This window comes from Equus przewalskii, chromosome 1 (genome assembly GCF_037783145.1).
Source record: "Equus przewalskii isolate Varuska chromosome 1, EquPr2, whole genome shotgun sequence".
Lineage (NCBI taxonomy): Eukaryota > Metazoa > Chordata > Mammalia > Perissodactyla > Equidae > Equus > Equus przewalskii.
The window spans coordinates 51,356,520-51,372,280 of record NC_091831.1 but is presented as its reverse complement, the minus strand read 5'-3'; the positions used below and the strand labels follow the sequence as shown (position 1 = coordinate 51,372,280).

Sequence of the window (15,761 nt, the reverse complement as noted above, 5' to 3'; positions counted from 1 at the left end):
AAACCCAAGTTCCAGTAGCAACATCCCATTTTGCAAGACCCCAGAAGGCAAGCACATAGCATTGTCTGGCTTAAGCTAAAACAAATTCCTATGCTCTCTAACCCTGGAGCCATCTGCAAGGAACGTGGAAGTGTGCCAAGGGTGAAGGGCACTGGAGTAATAGCTGCAGGATGCAGGCGCTCTGCTGTCTCCCTGCCCCTGGACAGTGTGAGCCCAAAAACATAAGGAGCGATGTATGAGGCCAATGAATCACAGAACCTCATCTAGGCTCTGCAGGGTTAAAACTGGGCGCCACGCATGCGGCGCAAAGAAAGATGTTAAATCAAATGAGAATGACTGCTCCAGGACTGGAGGCACTATTATTTTGAATAAGATTGAAAAGGCCAGAAAAAGCAATTCAAAAACATTTCAATTATGTATTTCCCAGAACTACATCTTTGAGCAACTAATGCAAATGTTACCACCACAATAAAACTTCTTCTCACATAAAAGCATATAAAACAGGTTGAACAGCATATACTTTATATATCATATGCATATTTTTGACTATTAATAAAAAATTCAAAATCTATGTATGCTTTACTCTCCTAAGCAATACAGTAATTATGATTAAGGGACAGGCAGCACAAAAAGAGCCAATTTATCTTACTCGTGCTCAGGAATACTATTGTGTAACTAAGCAACTAAAGACAAAATATGGTCTAATTAATTCACTCCTATGCTTATTTAAAAGACACAATTAGAACATTTTTATTTTCCAGCCTGCACAGTAGCTCAACATGCTTGAGGGTGTAGAAAGCAAAGCCTATTATTCTCAAAGACAAGAGTTTAATGTTTAGTGCCACTGATCAGGCCTGGAACTCAACCATGGAGAGGAGGGGGCATGTTTCACAGCCCAGGGATGCTCGGAGTCATGAGAAAGAAAAGGTAGGGGGGAAAGATGTTTATGGATCCACTATACTGACTAGCAACACGTGGCCTCTACCCTGTTTTTCTCACCGTGGCACAAGGACGGAGATGGGACTGTGAACTTGATGGTCATGTGTGCAAGGACACACGCCACTGTGCGTCTGTTTATACAGCCACAAAGATTCTACAGAAATTTCATGTGATTAAACCACCCGTCCTAGTCTGCATGATAAATCTCAAATATCCATCTTTAACGCAGCTAACAGTGCATCTGATTTTAAAAGCAGAATTAATTTACGCAAGTGTGTGCTGGAGATTGATGCCATTAGCATGATTCTAAAGCACCCTTTCAATAATCATCATCATCTGCATGTTTGAAATGTGTTGTCAATACAGACACTCACAGTCCAGGGTGTGAGCCATGTTCCCTGAAGGTTAAGACCCAGGTTCTAATCCCCAGCAAGCCAGGGAAGATCACGGTGTGGCTGAAGAAAGCTATCCTCGTGCAAGGGCGCAGGAGCAGATTTATCAAGGAATGCAGGAATCCATGACCACATTTCTGAGAGGCGAATGAATCCTTAAGCCAACAATCGATAAATTTGTTTTAAATTTCTTTAAAAGCCAAGCCAATGGGTAATCACTAGCTACAATATTATTCTGAGTAGAAGATGGCAAATATCCAGCTATCCTGGCTATAAAAAATGACAAGCAAATGCATTTGATTCGAGCAATTATATTCTGGATGTTGGTTAAACCTAGACTTTGATAAATGAGCCTGAATCATGTGTCACTAGATGCCACTCTGAACAATGGTATGCTTTATTAATAATTAATAACGAAGTATTTACGTGTATGGACTCGTGTACTTCATAAAAACAACATTTCCTTAGTATGTGCCTGACACTCAAAATGTGAAAAGAGGTTTTAATAGCTTACAATTTTGACTTGCTATCAAACATGTGGCCTAGTTAAGACCAACAGTCTGAAAAATATGCTGCTCGCGGGAACTGCCGACCAACGCTCAGGTGAGGACTGACTCTTCGTCCCTGAAGTCTAGTCTTTTCACAGATTGCCTCCCCAAAGCCCGGACTTTTTATGGGCTGATGGCTGAAGATTGGAAAAGTACTCAATGCAATGGAGATGCTGGCTCCAGCCTGACCATTGAGTCCCAAATATTTACTAATTTCTTTGTTGAGTGCTCCTAGAACTTTTTCACATCCTCCAGTGCAAAATGACTACGGGTTTTAGAAGAGAAAGAAGTGTGGATGGGGGCTGGAGTTGGCCCACATGTGAATGACCAATCGTAGCCCCTTTCCCAGAAAGAAACTGGGCCATGCTTAAAGAAAGCGGACTGTGGGAAAGAAGGTATTTTAATTATGTGATTCAGTCAGTCATTCAATAACTACTTAGCGAATAGCACTGAATACTGTGGGGGACCCAGAGGTGGATAAAGCACAACCCTCTGCTCCTGAGAACAGCACTGTAGTGGGGAGGGGACAGGGGGAGTGACAGGCGAAAAGGAAAAGAACACAGCCAACCATCCCAGAAGGCACAATTTGCCAAGTACATGGGAGGTTGAAACCAACCACTGGATGGTAAGCTTCCGGAGGGCAGGGATTCTTGTCTGTCTTGTTCACTGCTGTAGCCCCAGGGTCTAGAACAGGCTGCAACACAAAGTAGGTGATCTACGGATCAGTGAACGAGACTTCACTTTCTACTTTCCAGAAAGATCACAGAAGGCTACAAATAAATAGTAACCTTAGTTAACCTCTACTTTAACTAAAGAACATAGACAGAAAGAATCTGGCAGCAGCTCTGTGACTAGTGTCTGTCTATGGGGTAGACTATGAGCTCTCAGAAGGCTGGGGCCATTCTCCTTTATCTCTGTATCCCATTGTCCAGCACAGAATAGGTCTTCAATCAACATCTGAGGAGTTGAATAAATTCCTTTTGCAAAAACAAGCAGTGAGCCTTCCTTTGAACACATTTTTACATTTATTGTCAGCACAATTCACCAACGTGTTATACAGCATATTATATTGTTTATACATTTTTTAAAAACATGTGTTGATCTCATCTCTCTACCAAGACTGATAAGCTTCTTGAGAAAAGGGGCCACATGATGAAGGGTTTCGTATCCATCTCTGTACCTAGCAGAGCGCTGAGCACGTGGTTAGCACTCAGCAAGTAATTTTTGATTAACTCAAGATAGGTGATACCAACTAGGTCTAGAGTTAGAATCCTAACCATACAAAATGTAACTTAGTATATATTCTACTGATTCTCAGATTTGAATATCCTAGACTCAATGTTGAAAGAGTTTTGTATATGTAAATGTTTTGACATATTAATGTTAAATTACTTCTTATATTACTGGATCTTGCTCCAAAGCCAAATAAGAAAGAGAAAACGGTACACAATCACATTCCTTATAAACCAGGGGCTTTAGCAAACTTTTCTATAAGGGGACAAACAGTAAATATTTTCCACCATGTGGGCCATATGGTCATGGTCACAACTGTTCAACTCTGCTATGGAAGCCTGAGAGAGGCTATAAACAATATATAAACAAACAAGTCTGACTATGTTCCAATAAAACTTTATTTACAAAAACAGACAGAGGGCCAGATTTGGCCCTCAGGTCTTAGTTTGCTGAGACTTGTCACAGTCTGACAAATTCTCTCCATATAATTCATTAGTTCTCACCCAAGTTCTAAAGGGCCTGTCAGGCAGAGTTAAGATATTCTTTCTCTGAGCTTAAGATCATTACTAAAAGTAAATAACTATAATAACAGCATCCATCATTTGCTGAGCTCTCAGGTATGGGTACTATGCTAGTTGCCAGGCTCTTTTCATTATGATGTCTTCTAATTCTCACAGCAAAGTAGAGATCATTAAATTCATTTTACAGATGAAGAAACTGAGGCTCAGGAAACTTAAAGAAATTGTCCAAGGCCAATGAAGTCACTGAAGAAGTCTCAGAAATTTCTGAAAAATCAGCTCATGAATACAAACCAGAGATGGAGTGGCTATCCACAGATAGAGCAAGGACAATCCTAGATTGCAGAATGTGTCTACCTAACCCCATGTGTGATATGATCAGGCAAATCTTTTAAAATAGCCTGTTGATCCAGTAATCAGCATACTTCAATACTAAAATGCAAATCCTTAAGGAATCTTTTATTTTGGTGACACAGCTAAACTCAACATACAGATGAAAGCCAGCCTAATTTGGGGGGAACTGAATTGCTCTATGTTCTAGCAAACTAACCTAGATGCTGCCCTCTCATAGAGAAAAGCTTTGTTTAGGAAGGTCTATAGTAGTGGTCCCAAACTTCAATGAGAACAATAACACTATATTAATGATAATAATAATGAGCCAACCACTATTGCAGAATCTACTATGTGTCAACCTCAGCTGTAAGCACTTTACATGTCTTAATTTATTTAATCCTTAAATAATCCTAGGAAGTAGATGCTATATTTCCATTTTATAGATGAGAAAACTGAGGCATGGAGAGTTTAAAACTTGCCCAAGATCACAAAGCTAGAGCAAGACTGTTTAAAATGTTTAAAACGCAGAATCCTGGGGCTGGCCCTGCCGCCAAGTGCTTAAAGTTCTGCACGCTCCACTTCAGCAGCCCAGGTTCATGGGTTTGGATCCCAGGCGCAGACCTACTCCATTCATTAGCCATGATGTGGAGGCATCCCACATACAAACTAGAGGAGGATTGGCATGGATGTTAGCTCAGGGTGAATCTTCCTCACCAAAAAATAAATAATAAACAAACAAAATGCAGAATCCTGGACCCCAATTCCAGAATTCTAATTGAGTTAATTTCAGTAGGGGCTCTGGAATATCCATTTTAAACAATTTTTAACCAGATAGTGAGGCTGGAGATAGTCAAACCACTTTTAGAAATCCTGGCTGCACGCTAGCATCTGTAATGCCCAGATGTGCTTGATCTTGACTCCCTGACATCATTAGCTTACTCATCCACACTCAGTTGCACGTGACCAGCAAACCTTCTTGTAGAATCCAGCCCATGGCCAGTCAGGCTGAAATCCAAGCTTGCACATCCACCTATTTTAAGAGGGTATATTGGCAATAGCTTAAGTACTTGGCAATTTGGAAATGAATGTAATCAGAAGTTACCCAGTAACAGAACCAATTACCCGCCTACTTCGCCATTTTCTTCCTCTGAAGAGCTACTGGCTGAATGTGGCAATTTGGGGTAATTACTGAAGACACTTAACTCCTTGCATATGGCCCTACTCTTCACTTTCATGGTAATTTAAGACAGTATCATGATTAGAGCCAGGAACCTCCATACAGACATAAAAGTTATTATGTTTATTATTTATAAATTAAGAATATCTAGAATAAGGGCCACCATGATCATAACTCTTTTCTATTTAGGAACTTTACAGCTTATAAAGTACTTTTGCCCATATAATGCCTCTTGATATCCACAACAATCCACAGTCAGCCTTATTACTCTTCCCATTTTGTTGCTGAAGAAACTGAGGCTCAGAGTGCTTATGATTCTTCAAGGTCAAACAAATAGTAAGTTGCCGAATCAAGATGTGACTCTTTCTGGAATGCTTTCCCTCAACACCAGCTGCCGGCACAGGAAGGATGCAAAGGCAGCAGTGTATATAAGCAAGCATGTCATTACCATAACTATTAAAACTAATAATAAATTCTTAATGATTACTAATACTGGCATTAAATGTAACTGTTATTGTTATATACCACTGGCTAGGGTTAGCTGAACTTTACAGAATCTGAATGGTTCTGCTACCTAAATATCTGGTGACTTTTGGCAAAGCTGATTGACTAGTCAACTGTGCAAGGAACTGGCCTCATTAGTACACACCTTAGAATATAATATGATATATTCAAGCTCTGGTTTAAAGGGTAGGTTTCAGCGGAAAAGTAAACCAACCCTAAAGAATAAGAAGGGCTAGCTTCTAGCCTGAGGACCTTTGACAAACCACACTGCCTCTCCAAGCCTCTGTCTCCATCCGTAAAACGGGCATATAAGTTCCTGCCTTATGCAGCCTCCTATAATTATTGCAAGGACCAATAAGAAAATGTTCCCTAAAAAAGCTCTCTGCAGATCATAGCAAACCACACAGGGACGCTATTTCTAATCTTGCCCAATGATAATTTTCCTGCTTTTAGAACTGACGTCTTTACATTTCTAGAAATCATAAAAAGACAGAATGGTTCTCTTAAACCAAAAAAGCACACCGAGGCCTGGCTGGCCTTTCAAAATGGATGCTGATGTCAGTCAATCAAGAAATTATTAACCTCTATTTGGTTACTTAAAATAAACTACTGGCTGATTAAATGTGCTGAATGCTTTCTCCAAGTAACAGCGCGCATCACCAAGAAACCTTTCTCCTTCAGTTACACATTGCAAATGGCAAATGCACCATTCAGAACTATTTAAAATCAATAACAAAAATCATTTCAGTGTATATAAACAAGTTAATGGAGTAAGCGAAAACAAAGCAAATTTCTTAATGAGAGGGCCCTGTTGCCCCCTCTAGGTGCCAGCAGTAAATGCTGGTTTCTGTAAGCTCTCCTCCGCTGCTCCTCTTCTGCTAATGAATGACTAACTTAGGCCAGGGGGGAAATGACATCACCAGGGTGGAAAACCGATCTGCATTGGGAAACTTTCTACCTGCTTTACATTTGTCATAATTATTTTGCACAATGCAGTCTGCATTTGCATAATTTTGAGGCGTGTCATTATCTCAATTGAAAATTGTTTTAATATGGCTGAATAATTCACAATGACATCAGCCAAAGTCCTAATGAAATATACAAGTATAATCATACAGCTAATTACCAGCCGTGTTAGCATTAAAAAACAAATCATGCATAATATTAGACGATGTATATGCAGCTGAGGATTATAAATAGAGCCATCTCCCTCCCCAAGCCCCCTAGAGTTTACTTTTAAATGGCAAGATTAATTTTCTCAGGTATGGCTCATGTAGAAGCGACGAAACGCACAGATCATTACAATGGTTCGTTTTCATTTCCCCATAACGAACCATTTTTTTCAAGCCGTGTATTTAAAAATATATCTATTCACTCTCAGCAGTTCTAACAGATGCAACCTTCGGCTAATATTGCTTTTATTCTTAAACCAGAATTCACTATTTAATTACACCAACAGCAATTAAAACTGGACCAAGTGGGGTCAACTCGGGGTCTTTAAAAAATATTCCAATTTCAATTAACAAAAAAAAGAGAGTGGCCACAAAATATCCCATAAAACACTGAATAATTTCCTTCTGGGTTTAGTCAGAAGTCTATTAGGCACCAGCTCTTTTCTGGATATTTAATCCTTCCCTTTTCCAGATCACAGGCCATGTTGAAGTAATAAATTTGAAAAGCAAATAATAAGAAATAGGGAGGGGGAGGGGGAGGAAGACAGCTGCGCAGGAAAGTTGGGTCGGGGGAGGGGCCGAGCTAGACCTCGGGAGAGGGAAGGAGCTCAACCTGTTGGTAGGTTGCAGGATTTTTCACAGTATTTCCAAACAACACCTTTGTAAAATTGCAGGCAGACGTCGGGAAATATGAACGTTTAAAACCCAAAGCTGGCGGGGGAGGGCGGAGGAGAAGAGGGGAGGCGTCAGGGGAGGAGGGAGGGGCTTATTTCCGAAGAGGCAGATTCGAGGGCGAACGTTTTGACGAACTCCAGTAATTAACCGGCAAAGACCACTGATGGGTAATTTGATCCCGGGGAGAGGGAGTGAACTGCGATGCCAAAAGTACAATCAACTCTGTAAGCCCAAGGAATTCTGGAAGGACTGGCAGGCAGCTCCAAGCTCCGGAATGAGTTAAACGGGGAACCATTCATTTAACAAAAAGATCCTTGCACCTACCTCGAAAGCTCGAGAGCCTGTCACAGAGCTAGCTGCCCTCAAAAGTCTCAGTTTGATTACCCTGCTCTCGCTTGGGCAACACAAAGCCTTGCCAGGCGGTCGTGCGCCCTCCCTCCCCGCCGCGCCGAGGGCACAGCCTCCCCAAAATAGTTCCCCCGGTAGGTACCACGGCGCTGAGGTCGTCAGCTGACGAGGGGAGCCCGCAGAACTGCGGTCACACGTGAAATGACAGAGCCGAAGGGAGGCGGCCGCCCTGGAGCCCGGTGACAGCGGGCTCACCTCGGGCGTCCTGCCGAGAGCGCGGCGAGCGCCCCCTCGGCCGCCCAGAAACGTGCCTGGGAGGCTGGGTGCCTCCCCACCCTCCCCGGGAGCGCGGTTTGGGCACGGAGGACGCCGGGCCCGCAGGGCCAGTGGGCGAATACACACCCCTCTGCCCTTCCCTCCCCGGTCCCCGTCCCACACATCCCCAAAGATCGCACTAGAAGACGTCCACTTTGCGTGGAGTAATTGAAAACTAGAACATCAAATGGCTTGTCCGAGGGGGAGGGGGTGGGGGAGAGAGATAGTTGTTAATGCTTAACGTGTTTGTGCCGGTTACACGACCGCTTTGAAATCCGCCCGGGCAGATCTGCAAGTTATTTGAATGTATTATTCCAGTACCTGTCATTTATCACTTTATTCAACACGTCTTTGCCAACTCAATAGCTTTTGATCTCACTCTGCCTCCATTTCGTAATTTCCGCCCTCTTAAACATATCAAATACTTACTTAAAAAAAAAACGCGAACAATATCGAAACCCACCGAAAGAAATCCACCCAGCCCCGACCGAGCCAGACGCGAAGGTAAATTTTCAAACGGCAAAAAATATAAAAAGCATGTGATGTTCAAGCAGCAGTAGCAGGAGAGCGAACAATCTCTCTCTCCCTCTCTCCCTCCCTCTCTCTCTCTCTCTCTCTCTCTCTCACACACACACACACACACACACGGAACCTTGAACAAAACCCTCCTCGAACAAGTTATTTGATCTTGACTAAAATCAGCAGTTGGATCCTCTTTGTAAAGCTGACAGCCAAACTCTGACAATGGCAAAATACTCGAGCCCCAGCTAGTGGCGCTACCCCTTTAAAAAAGGAGTCGATCCTGCTCGCCTGCAGAAGTGAATACAGTATTTTCAAGCTTGCCCTGTAATAAGCATTCCGGGGGGGGGGGGGGATAATAAAGAAAAAGGAGAGGGAGAGATAAGTTTACCACCTCGCCATGGTCGCTATTTCTGCCCTGGGGAGTGTCTTCTGGGAGGAAATAAAGTTTAGAGCTGGATAAAAGTTGCCGGCTGGTCCTCTCTTCCCACAACAGCTGGAGCTCCGCTATGCAAATCGGATCCTTTGGCGTACATCTTACAAAGAAAAAGTCGCCAAGGGACAAAATTCTTGGTTTGCCTTCAAGGTGGAATTGAAAAGCCTTGTAGAAAATGTAAGGTCCGTGCAAGCCACACGGTGAGCCGACCCACTGCAGGGGAAAAAAAGCACCAAATAAATAATGTAGCCATCAGAGCACAAACATCTATTCCCAGACACATTTACACACAGACATCCACACTCTTAATACAGAGGAGCCAACAGATATAAAGCTGGGTGGAAAAATAATAGAGCCCACAAATTTTCTGCCTCCCTTAAAAAAAAAAAACAAAAAACTCCGGGCCCCCCCCACCGCCACCTCTCCCTACCTCTCCATCTGAGGCGGTAAAATTACATTATGTATGTATGATCAGTGCAGGGAATTTTTTAAACAATAAAAATGATTTGGGGGGATGCAGAGGGTAAAAGTTTGGTGAAAAGTTTGTGGGGGGTGTGGGTGGGTGTAGAGGTGTGGGTGAGCTGGGGGGCTGGCGGGAGCCGGGGGGGGGGCCGGGATCGGAGGAGCGGAGGAGAGCGAAATACCTGGAGTGAGTTGGGCTCCATCTCGACGTTCTGAATTGATTGAACTCAACATTCTCTCCAAACTTGTTGGCTTGAATGGATTGCATCAGGTCCTGGCAGGGAAAAACATTCTCTGCCTTCAGCCGGCGTAATGTCTCAATATAAAACTGAGCTGTTGCCTCCCCTTCGGCACCAAAATGATTGAAAATATGTCCTAATATTTCTCTGACGACTCAATTTTCAGCTCCTGTCAAAACTGTGTAGGTTTCCTTCCAAATGTGGGTTGATCAAATTCATAATCGGGAGAAAGGCTCCATCAGATCTCGGCGGGAAGAGGCTGGATCAAGGCAAAAAACCTATAGGAAGGTTTGTAAAAATAAAATCCACCCTAAAACTGTGTAAAGATGAGATCGCCCTCTTCTCAGTCTCCCTTGTCTAGGGGTGTCGTCTGATGAGATTTTTGGAGGAGACCAGTGCTAGCGAGCTCCGCTGTGCATCTGACAGGACCTGCTTGTATATGTCTAATATAAAGAACATTTCCTGCAGAGATTCCGGGGCGCTGCTCCTCTTTCTAATGCTCCTTAGCAGATTTGCTGTTATTAGACATGTAGATTTGTTTGATAGTTAAATTACGCTTCCTCACTGCCATGTTTTCGAGAACTAATCTGTTAAATTATCTTTTGATGCCTATTTACATGGAAGGGAAAAGTGGGTTATCGATTATATAAACATATAAATATTAATGCATTTGTTCGCTTCGCAAAAAAAATACTCAGCAAAAAAAAAAAAAGAACAGAAAGACAAGTGAGCAGTGCACACACATCTCGGGATTTTGCAAACAATATTGAACGGACAGCGACTGCATTTAGGGACTGGAACAATAAACGATGCATGATAAATCAATAAATGCGAGCAGCGAGTCTGCTCGGAATATGAATTCAGGCTCCCGGTTCTGCGTGTGCATTCTTTAATTTTGAAGTATATACACTAGTACGTGTTTACAATGCTGATGGACGCCAAGGGCGCTCTCAAATGATAATGTGTTTATATAACCCAGCGCTACAGGAATAATATACCGACTCCTACCCCACCCCCACCCCCGCCAAAAAAAGGGAGGGGAGCTTCCTCAATAATAGTTTGAAACTGAAAAAATCCATTTGCAAACTAGTTAAATACAACCAGAAATTAAGCTGTTGAAAACCGGGGGCATGAACCGTAAGACAATAAAAGCTTTAAATGTGTATATTTATTGTTCTGGAGCCCTGGAGCATTGCGAGGTTTGCATGCACGGCTATTATGCAAACACGGAGAAACTTAAGAGCGACAGAACAAGGAACAGGCAGAGACTGCAAAGCCCTCGCTCGCTCTGACCCAGCTGCCGGTCCTCCGCCAGGCTAGATTGCATTTTCGCAGTGTTGATGTAAAATGGTGTACTCGCTTCCCCCACGCTCCCCCACCCCCTTCCCGGCTCTCCTCCCACTCCTTCCAGCACACCCCCCCCCCCACCCCCGATTTTATTATATTGGCACCAATCTTTCCAAAGTGGGTCTGGCATGCTAAAAAAGTAAACATGTACTATATGGGGAATAAGGTCTGTATAGTATGACAGTTGAAACTTGATCTGTGATAAAATTACAGGATGTTGAAATTACTAGTAAGCTATTTTTAACGCTTTCGCAACGTTTCACCTCTAGTCACAGCATCCAGTTAAAACAGGATTACTTTAATGAAAATTATATTCACATGGCTGAAGTTAATACACTCGGCAGAGCACAAATGCCTCATATTCAGTGACTTGAGGTGGAAAGACCCTCTGTGTGTATTTTTACGCCTTTTCATAACGTCTGCGTCCGCTGCAGTAAGAATTAGGACACTTAACATTATCTAAACCACATTTTTGATTCAGAACATGGGGAAGTAATAAAAGGCAAGATCTATCTCGTTTCTATACACACTGAGATAAACGAAAGAAAATGGCAGATCCTCCAATTACAATAAGTAATAAAAGCTCATGCCAAAGAGCCGGTATTCTGAAAGATGTCGAAAACTATTTTAATAATTTAAAGTAATATCACAACTCTGCACCATGAAGGAGGACAATGTCACAATTTGCTGTCTCCCATCTTTTGCATTAGTCAAATTATGACTTGCACATCACTCTTTAATTATCTTCCTTGAAATTTCATCTGATCTTTCTATTTTATAAACATGGGTTACAAAGAGAAATTACAGCTCTCTCGCGCTTTCTCTCTCTAACTTTATGATGCATAGTGCAGACGTTTGATTAGAATAACCCATTTTGTTCATTTTTTTACATATGAATGGACTTGACTGAAGGGCATTTTACATATTTTTTTTACATATGTGAGAGATGCCTAAGGCTTCAGTTAGTCTCTGTCCTGATAGCATAAATATATACATCCAGTTCAAGAAATTCTATATTAAAAAACTTGAGTTGCAGTATTTTGACAAGATCATATTTGAGATCAACTCTGAGTCAGTTTCCTGTATGACCAATGCAGCAGCATTTATGCAGGAAACCTCAACAGAATGCCTGAGGGTATCCCTCGATTGTATATTAAATCTCTCTCTTAAAAAATACACAGCTCTTTAAAGCATCTAAGCAACTTCTGCTGGTTTCAGTGCTGTTAGTCTTCAAGTATCTGTTAGAGACTTCACCTAATTAGAAACCCTGTTTCTGTCTCTTCAAGGTAGGCGCTGAACTAGGCTGCATGCTGTGTAATCTCTCTTCTCGTAAACTCCGGATAAGGTTTTTGAGAAGGTAACAATCTCAGGACTCTAGGTCTGAATATTTCTGAATATCTGCAGTCTTGTAATCAGATCAGACAAATTTCAAAACTGAATCACAGGGGTATCTTCCCTCTCTTTTTACAGCACCACCAGCACCACCCCCCCCCCCATGAAAATAATAAAATCTAATCAATCAAACCGGTCCAATCTTGTGAATGGCTTTTAAGATTATAGATCACAATGGTGTGTGTTTACCAAAAAAAACCCAAAACAAAAATCGAAAACCCCCCTCTATTTTACCTCTTTAATATGACGCTTGATAGGCACCTGTAAATTATCTGTGTAGCAAATATCCATACAAAGAAAGTTTCAATTAAGATAAGGAGATTGTATTGAAACAGTTCTTTGAAGTAATGTAGTTAATAGCCTGTTTGATTTCTGCTTGTGAGAGAGTAATAACGTGGATTCAAGGCTCCATCAATCACAGAGCAGATGTAAGACTTGAGACACCGACACCCAGGGGAATAGAGGCAAACTCCTGCAGTGCAGGGTCCCTGGGCTAATGTAAAGTAAATACTCATAAACAGATTGAATGTTGTAAGAAGACAATCCATTCAGGACAGTTATAATCATGAAAGCAACTGCTTTATTTATGTACAAAAAACCTTGTAGCTGGGACTCACTGTGTATAAAAGAAGAGTGGAAAAAAAAGCAGTATCTGTTTATAAGACCCACAATTCGGGGCTTTTTCTTATCCTGAGACACGGGAACCTTTACCCACACATCTATACTCTTGCAGCTTTGCTAGCCAAAATTCCAACTCTCTATTTTATTTGGTTTATTTAAAAGGTAAAAAATTAAAAATCATTCTCACTCCTCAAGGGAATGGGGGAGAAGTAGACACATTTTTCAGTGTCTGTGAATCGTTTCATAAAGGATCAGGAGGATTAAGTTAGTTGCAAAAACCAGCAGTGACATAATTAGGCAGCTTGGGCTATAATAAACAGGATCATTAAAAAAAAAAAAGTACAGTTTGAAGAAAGAAGGCGACCATTTCGAAAATTCAAACCTCTCTGCGCACCTCTGGGCCTCTCCCTCCCCCAAATTGCAAAAGACAACTGAAGCATTTTTGACCTTGGCTACGATAATACTTCATGTTTTAGCACTTTAGTCAGCATTTTATCTACTAATTGCTACACACTACCGCATGTGGCTCGAATCTGCCACTGCAGCTTTCTTTCATTGGTGAGCGAATTGCTTGATAAAGACTGGGAATTCAACCTGGCTGTTTCCTTTCTTGCTCCCCCTCGGCGCCCCCCTTCCTTTTTTTCTTTCCTCTTCCAGCTAGAAGCAGCTAGTTTTTCCAGAAAATACCGCATGGATCAGAATAGGGATGGTGAATGATTCCCTAATCTCCTTCCACCGGTTAAACTCGGGCCACTTTGACGATCGCGAGGCAAAGGGAGGAGGTGATGGGGGGCGGGGAGGAAGACTGGGGCGAAGCGAGAGGAGGATCCTGGCCTCTCGGTGGACCTGATGCTAGGTGATTCTACACATTGGTCCTTTGGCTAGTCCATCGCTGGTTGGAAGTCCGACAGACTGCGCGCTGCCCACCTGGGGACCTCGAGTTAGGGGCTCTCTCTCCTCTTGCTTGGTCAAGATGTGGGATTCAAAGAGGTAGCCACGGAATCTGCAGACGGATTCGTGGCTTGAAAGGCCAGCACTGTCTGAGGGTCAGCCACCGCCTAGTCCCCTCCCCCTTCCAAGTCTGGCGCCATCGTGAGCGTTGGGGGTGGGTGGTGTTATTAATAAGGCGGCCTCCAGCTGAGCAGGCTCGCCAAGTCTTAGTGCAACAAGTCTACTGGTTAGAAGGAGGATAAACCGGGTTATACGGGTCATTGCTTTCCAGGAGACCTCTAGTGGTCAAAGGTTGAGCTACATCTTAAATCTGGGGCTCCTATTTGTCGCCTGCCTCCTAGGCTGTGGTGGGGGGTGGGTCTCCAACTCAGATCCAGGCAATAAAGGCCGGTAGCTTGGGACAGATTTCTCATGGACTCGAGGCCAAAGCCAAGAGAGAAGCAGAGAACTCGGAGAAAGGGATCCCTTGGGGAGGAGTCATGTGATGCCCTTTGCGGGCACTGGTGGCCCCAAGTGCCTCTGCCCTTGGTACAGATGGAGACTTCCTATCTTATCTTGATTTTCCTCCCGGGTCTGAGATTAATCAAGAATTCTCAGGGAAGTTGGATTAAATTTGCCCAAGCCATTTCCAGTTACAATAACAATGCTGAGTCTGTTTATTTTTTCTAATTTGTTTGTAAATTAAGCCAAGTCCCACTCCCTCACCCCAATCACAAATACATACAAACACCCCTTAATTTTAACAATTCATTGCCTTCAAGTGCCCTTGACATTTATGGGTTATTTAGTTTAGAAATCACTAAGCTTCTTTTTTCTTTTTCTTCTTTTTTAAATTGCATGCACTGCAGTGGTGTGTATGTGACTTTTGACTGCGTTGTGACCTTGTTCCTCTATCCGGAATGCCGCACCATTCCATTGCAGGTGGCGATATGCTGGGGAAAAGGATGATGCTGACTTACAGGCTCCTTGTTCTTCAGACTCATTTGTGATCTACATGTTAATAAAGAGTTCAATCAAACTGACCCCCTGCATGGTATTAAAGGCATTGCTGGGAAAGGCTGTCTTAGGTCATACTGAAAACAGAGGTCCCAGCCATCTGAGGTGATTAAAACATCTTGCCATACCTGATTTTTAAAAAAGAAGACAAGAAAATGTACAGACGTGGAATCTTGGCTCCACTGGGGGACTCATATACTGCCTACTAAAAATTTCTCTGTGCAGTTTCAAATAGACGTTAATGATGCCTTGTATTTGGTGATTTATAACTTAAAATTACTTGACAAGCATTAAGTAACTCATTACTTAGAAGTGGAGTGGGTATGGTAGGTAAATCACTAGACTGAAAGTCAAGGGGACCATTCTTCACTGATTTTCTATGTCTCCCTGTCCGTGGCTATAATTATCTGCGGGACTCAAACCCTAATTCTGGCTTTGTCGGAATTTCTCAGATAATTGTGGCAGAATTATCCAGACTGGTCATCTGTGTAGTGGCAGCCCCCTGTGCTAAGTCGTCAACCAAACCCACGGAAGCGCCAGTAAGTCCCTTGGCTGCCTCCACCTACATTTTGTCATGCCACAGACTGATAATTTTATAACTTGTTATTGCAGGTTGAAATATGTAAATGTAGTAATTAACTAAG

The 15,761-nt window shown here is 42.6% G+C and overlaps 1 protein-coding gene across 4 annotated transcripts in view; it reads right to left on the bottom strand.

The window, feature by feature from the left end:
- ARID5B (AT-rich interaction domain 5B) overlaps nt 1-10,337 on the bottom strand; it is a 175,651-nt gene extending 165,314 nt beyond the window's left edge. For 2 of the 4 annotated variants that reach the window (XM_008532595.2, XM_070611834.1), the window contains exon 1: nt 7,816-8,337. Coding sequence is in view for 2 of the 4 variants with exons in the window: in XM_008532588.2 (XP_008530810.1) it covers nt 9,068-9,322; nt 9,754-9,774 (276 nt within the window). In the remaining 2 variants the exon portion in view is untranslated. Of the gene's footprint in view, nt 1-7,815; nt 8,338-9,067; nt 9,323-9,753 lie in introns of those variants that run through there. The other 2 variants (XM_008532588.2, XM_008532580.2) reach the window with 2 other exon arrangements.
- Nucleotides 10,338-15,761: the final 5,424 nt, after the last annotated feature.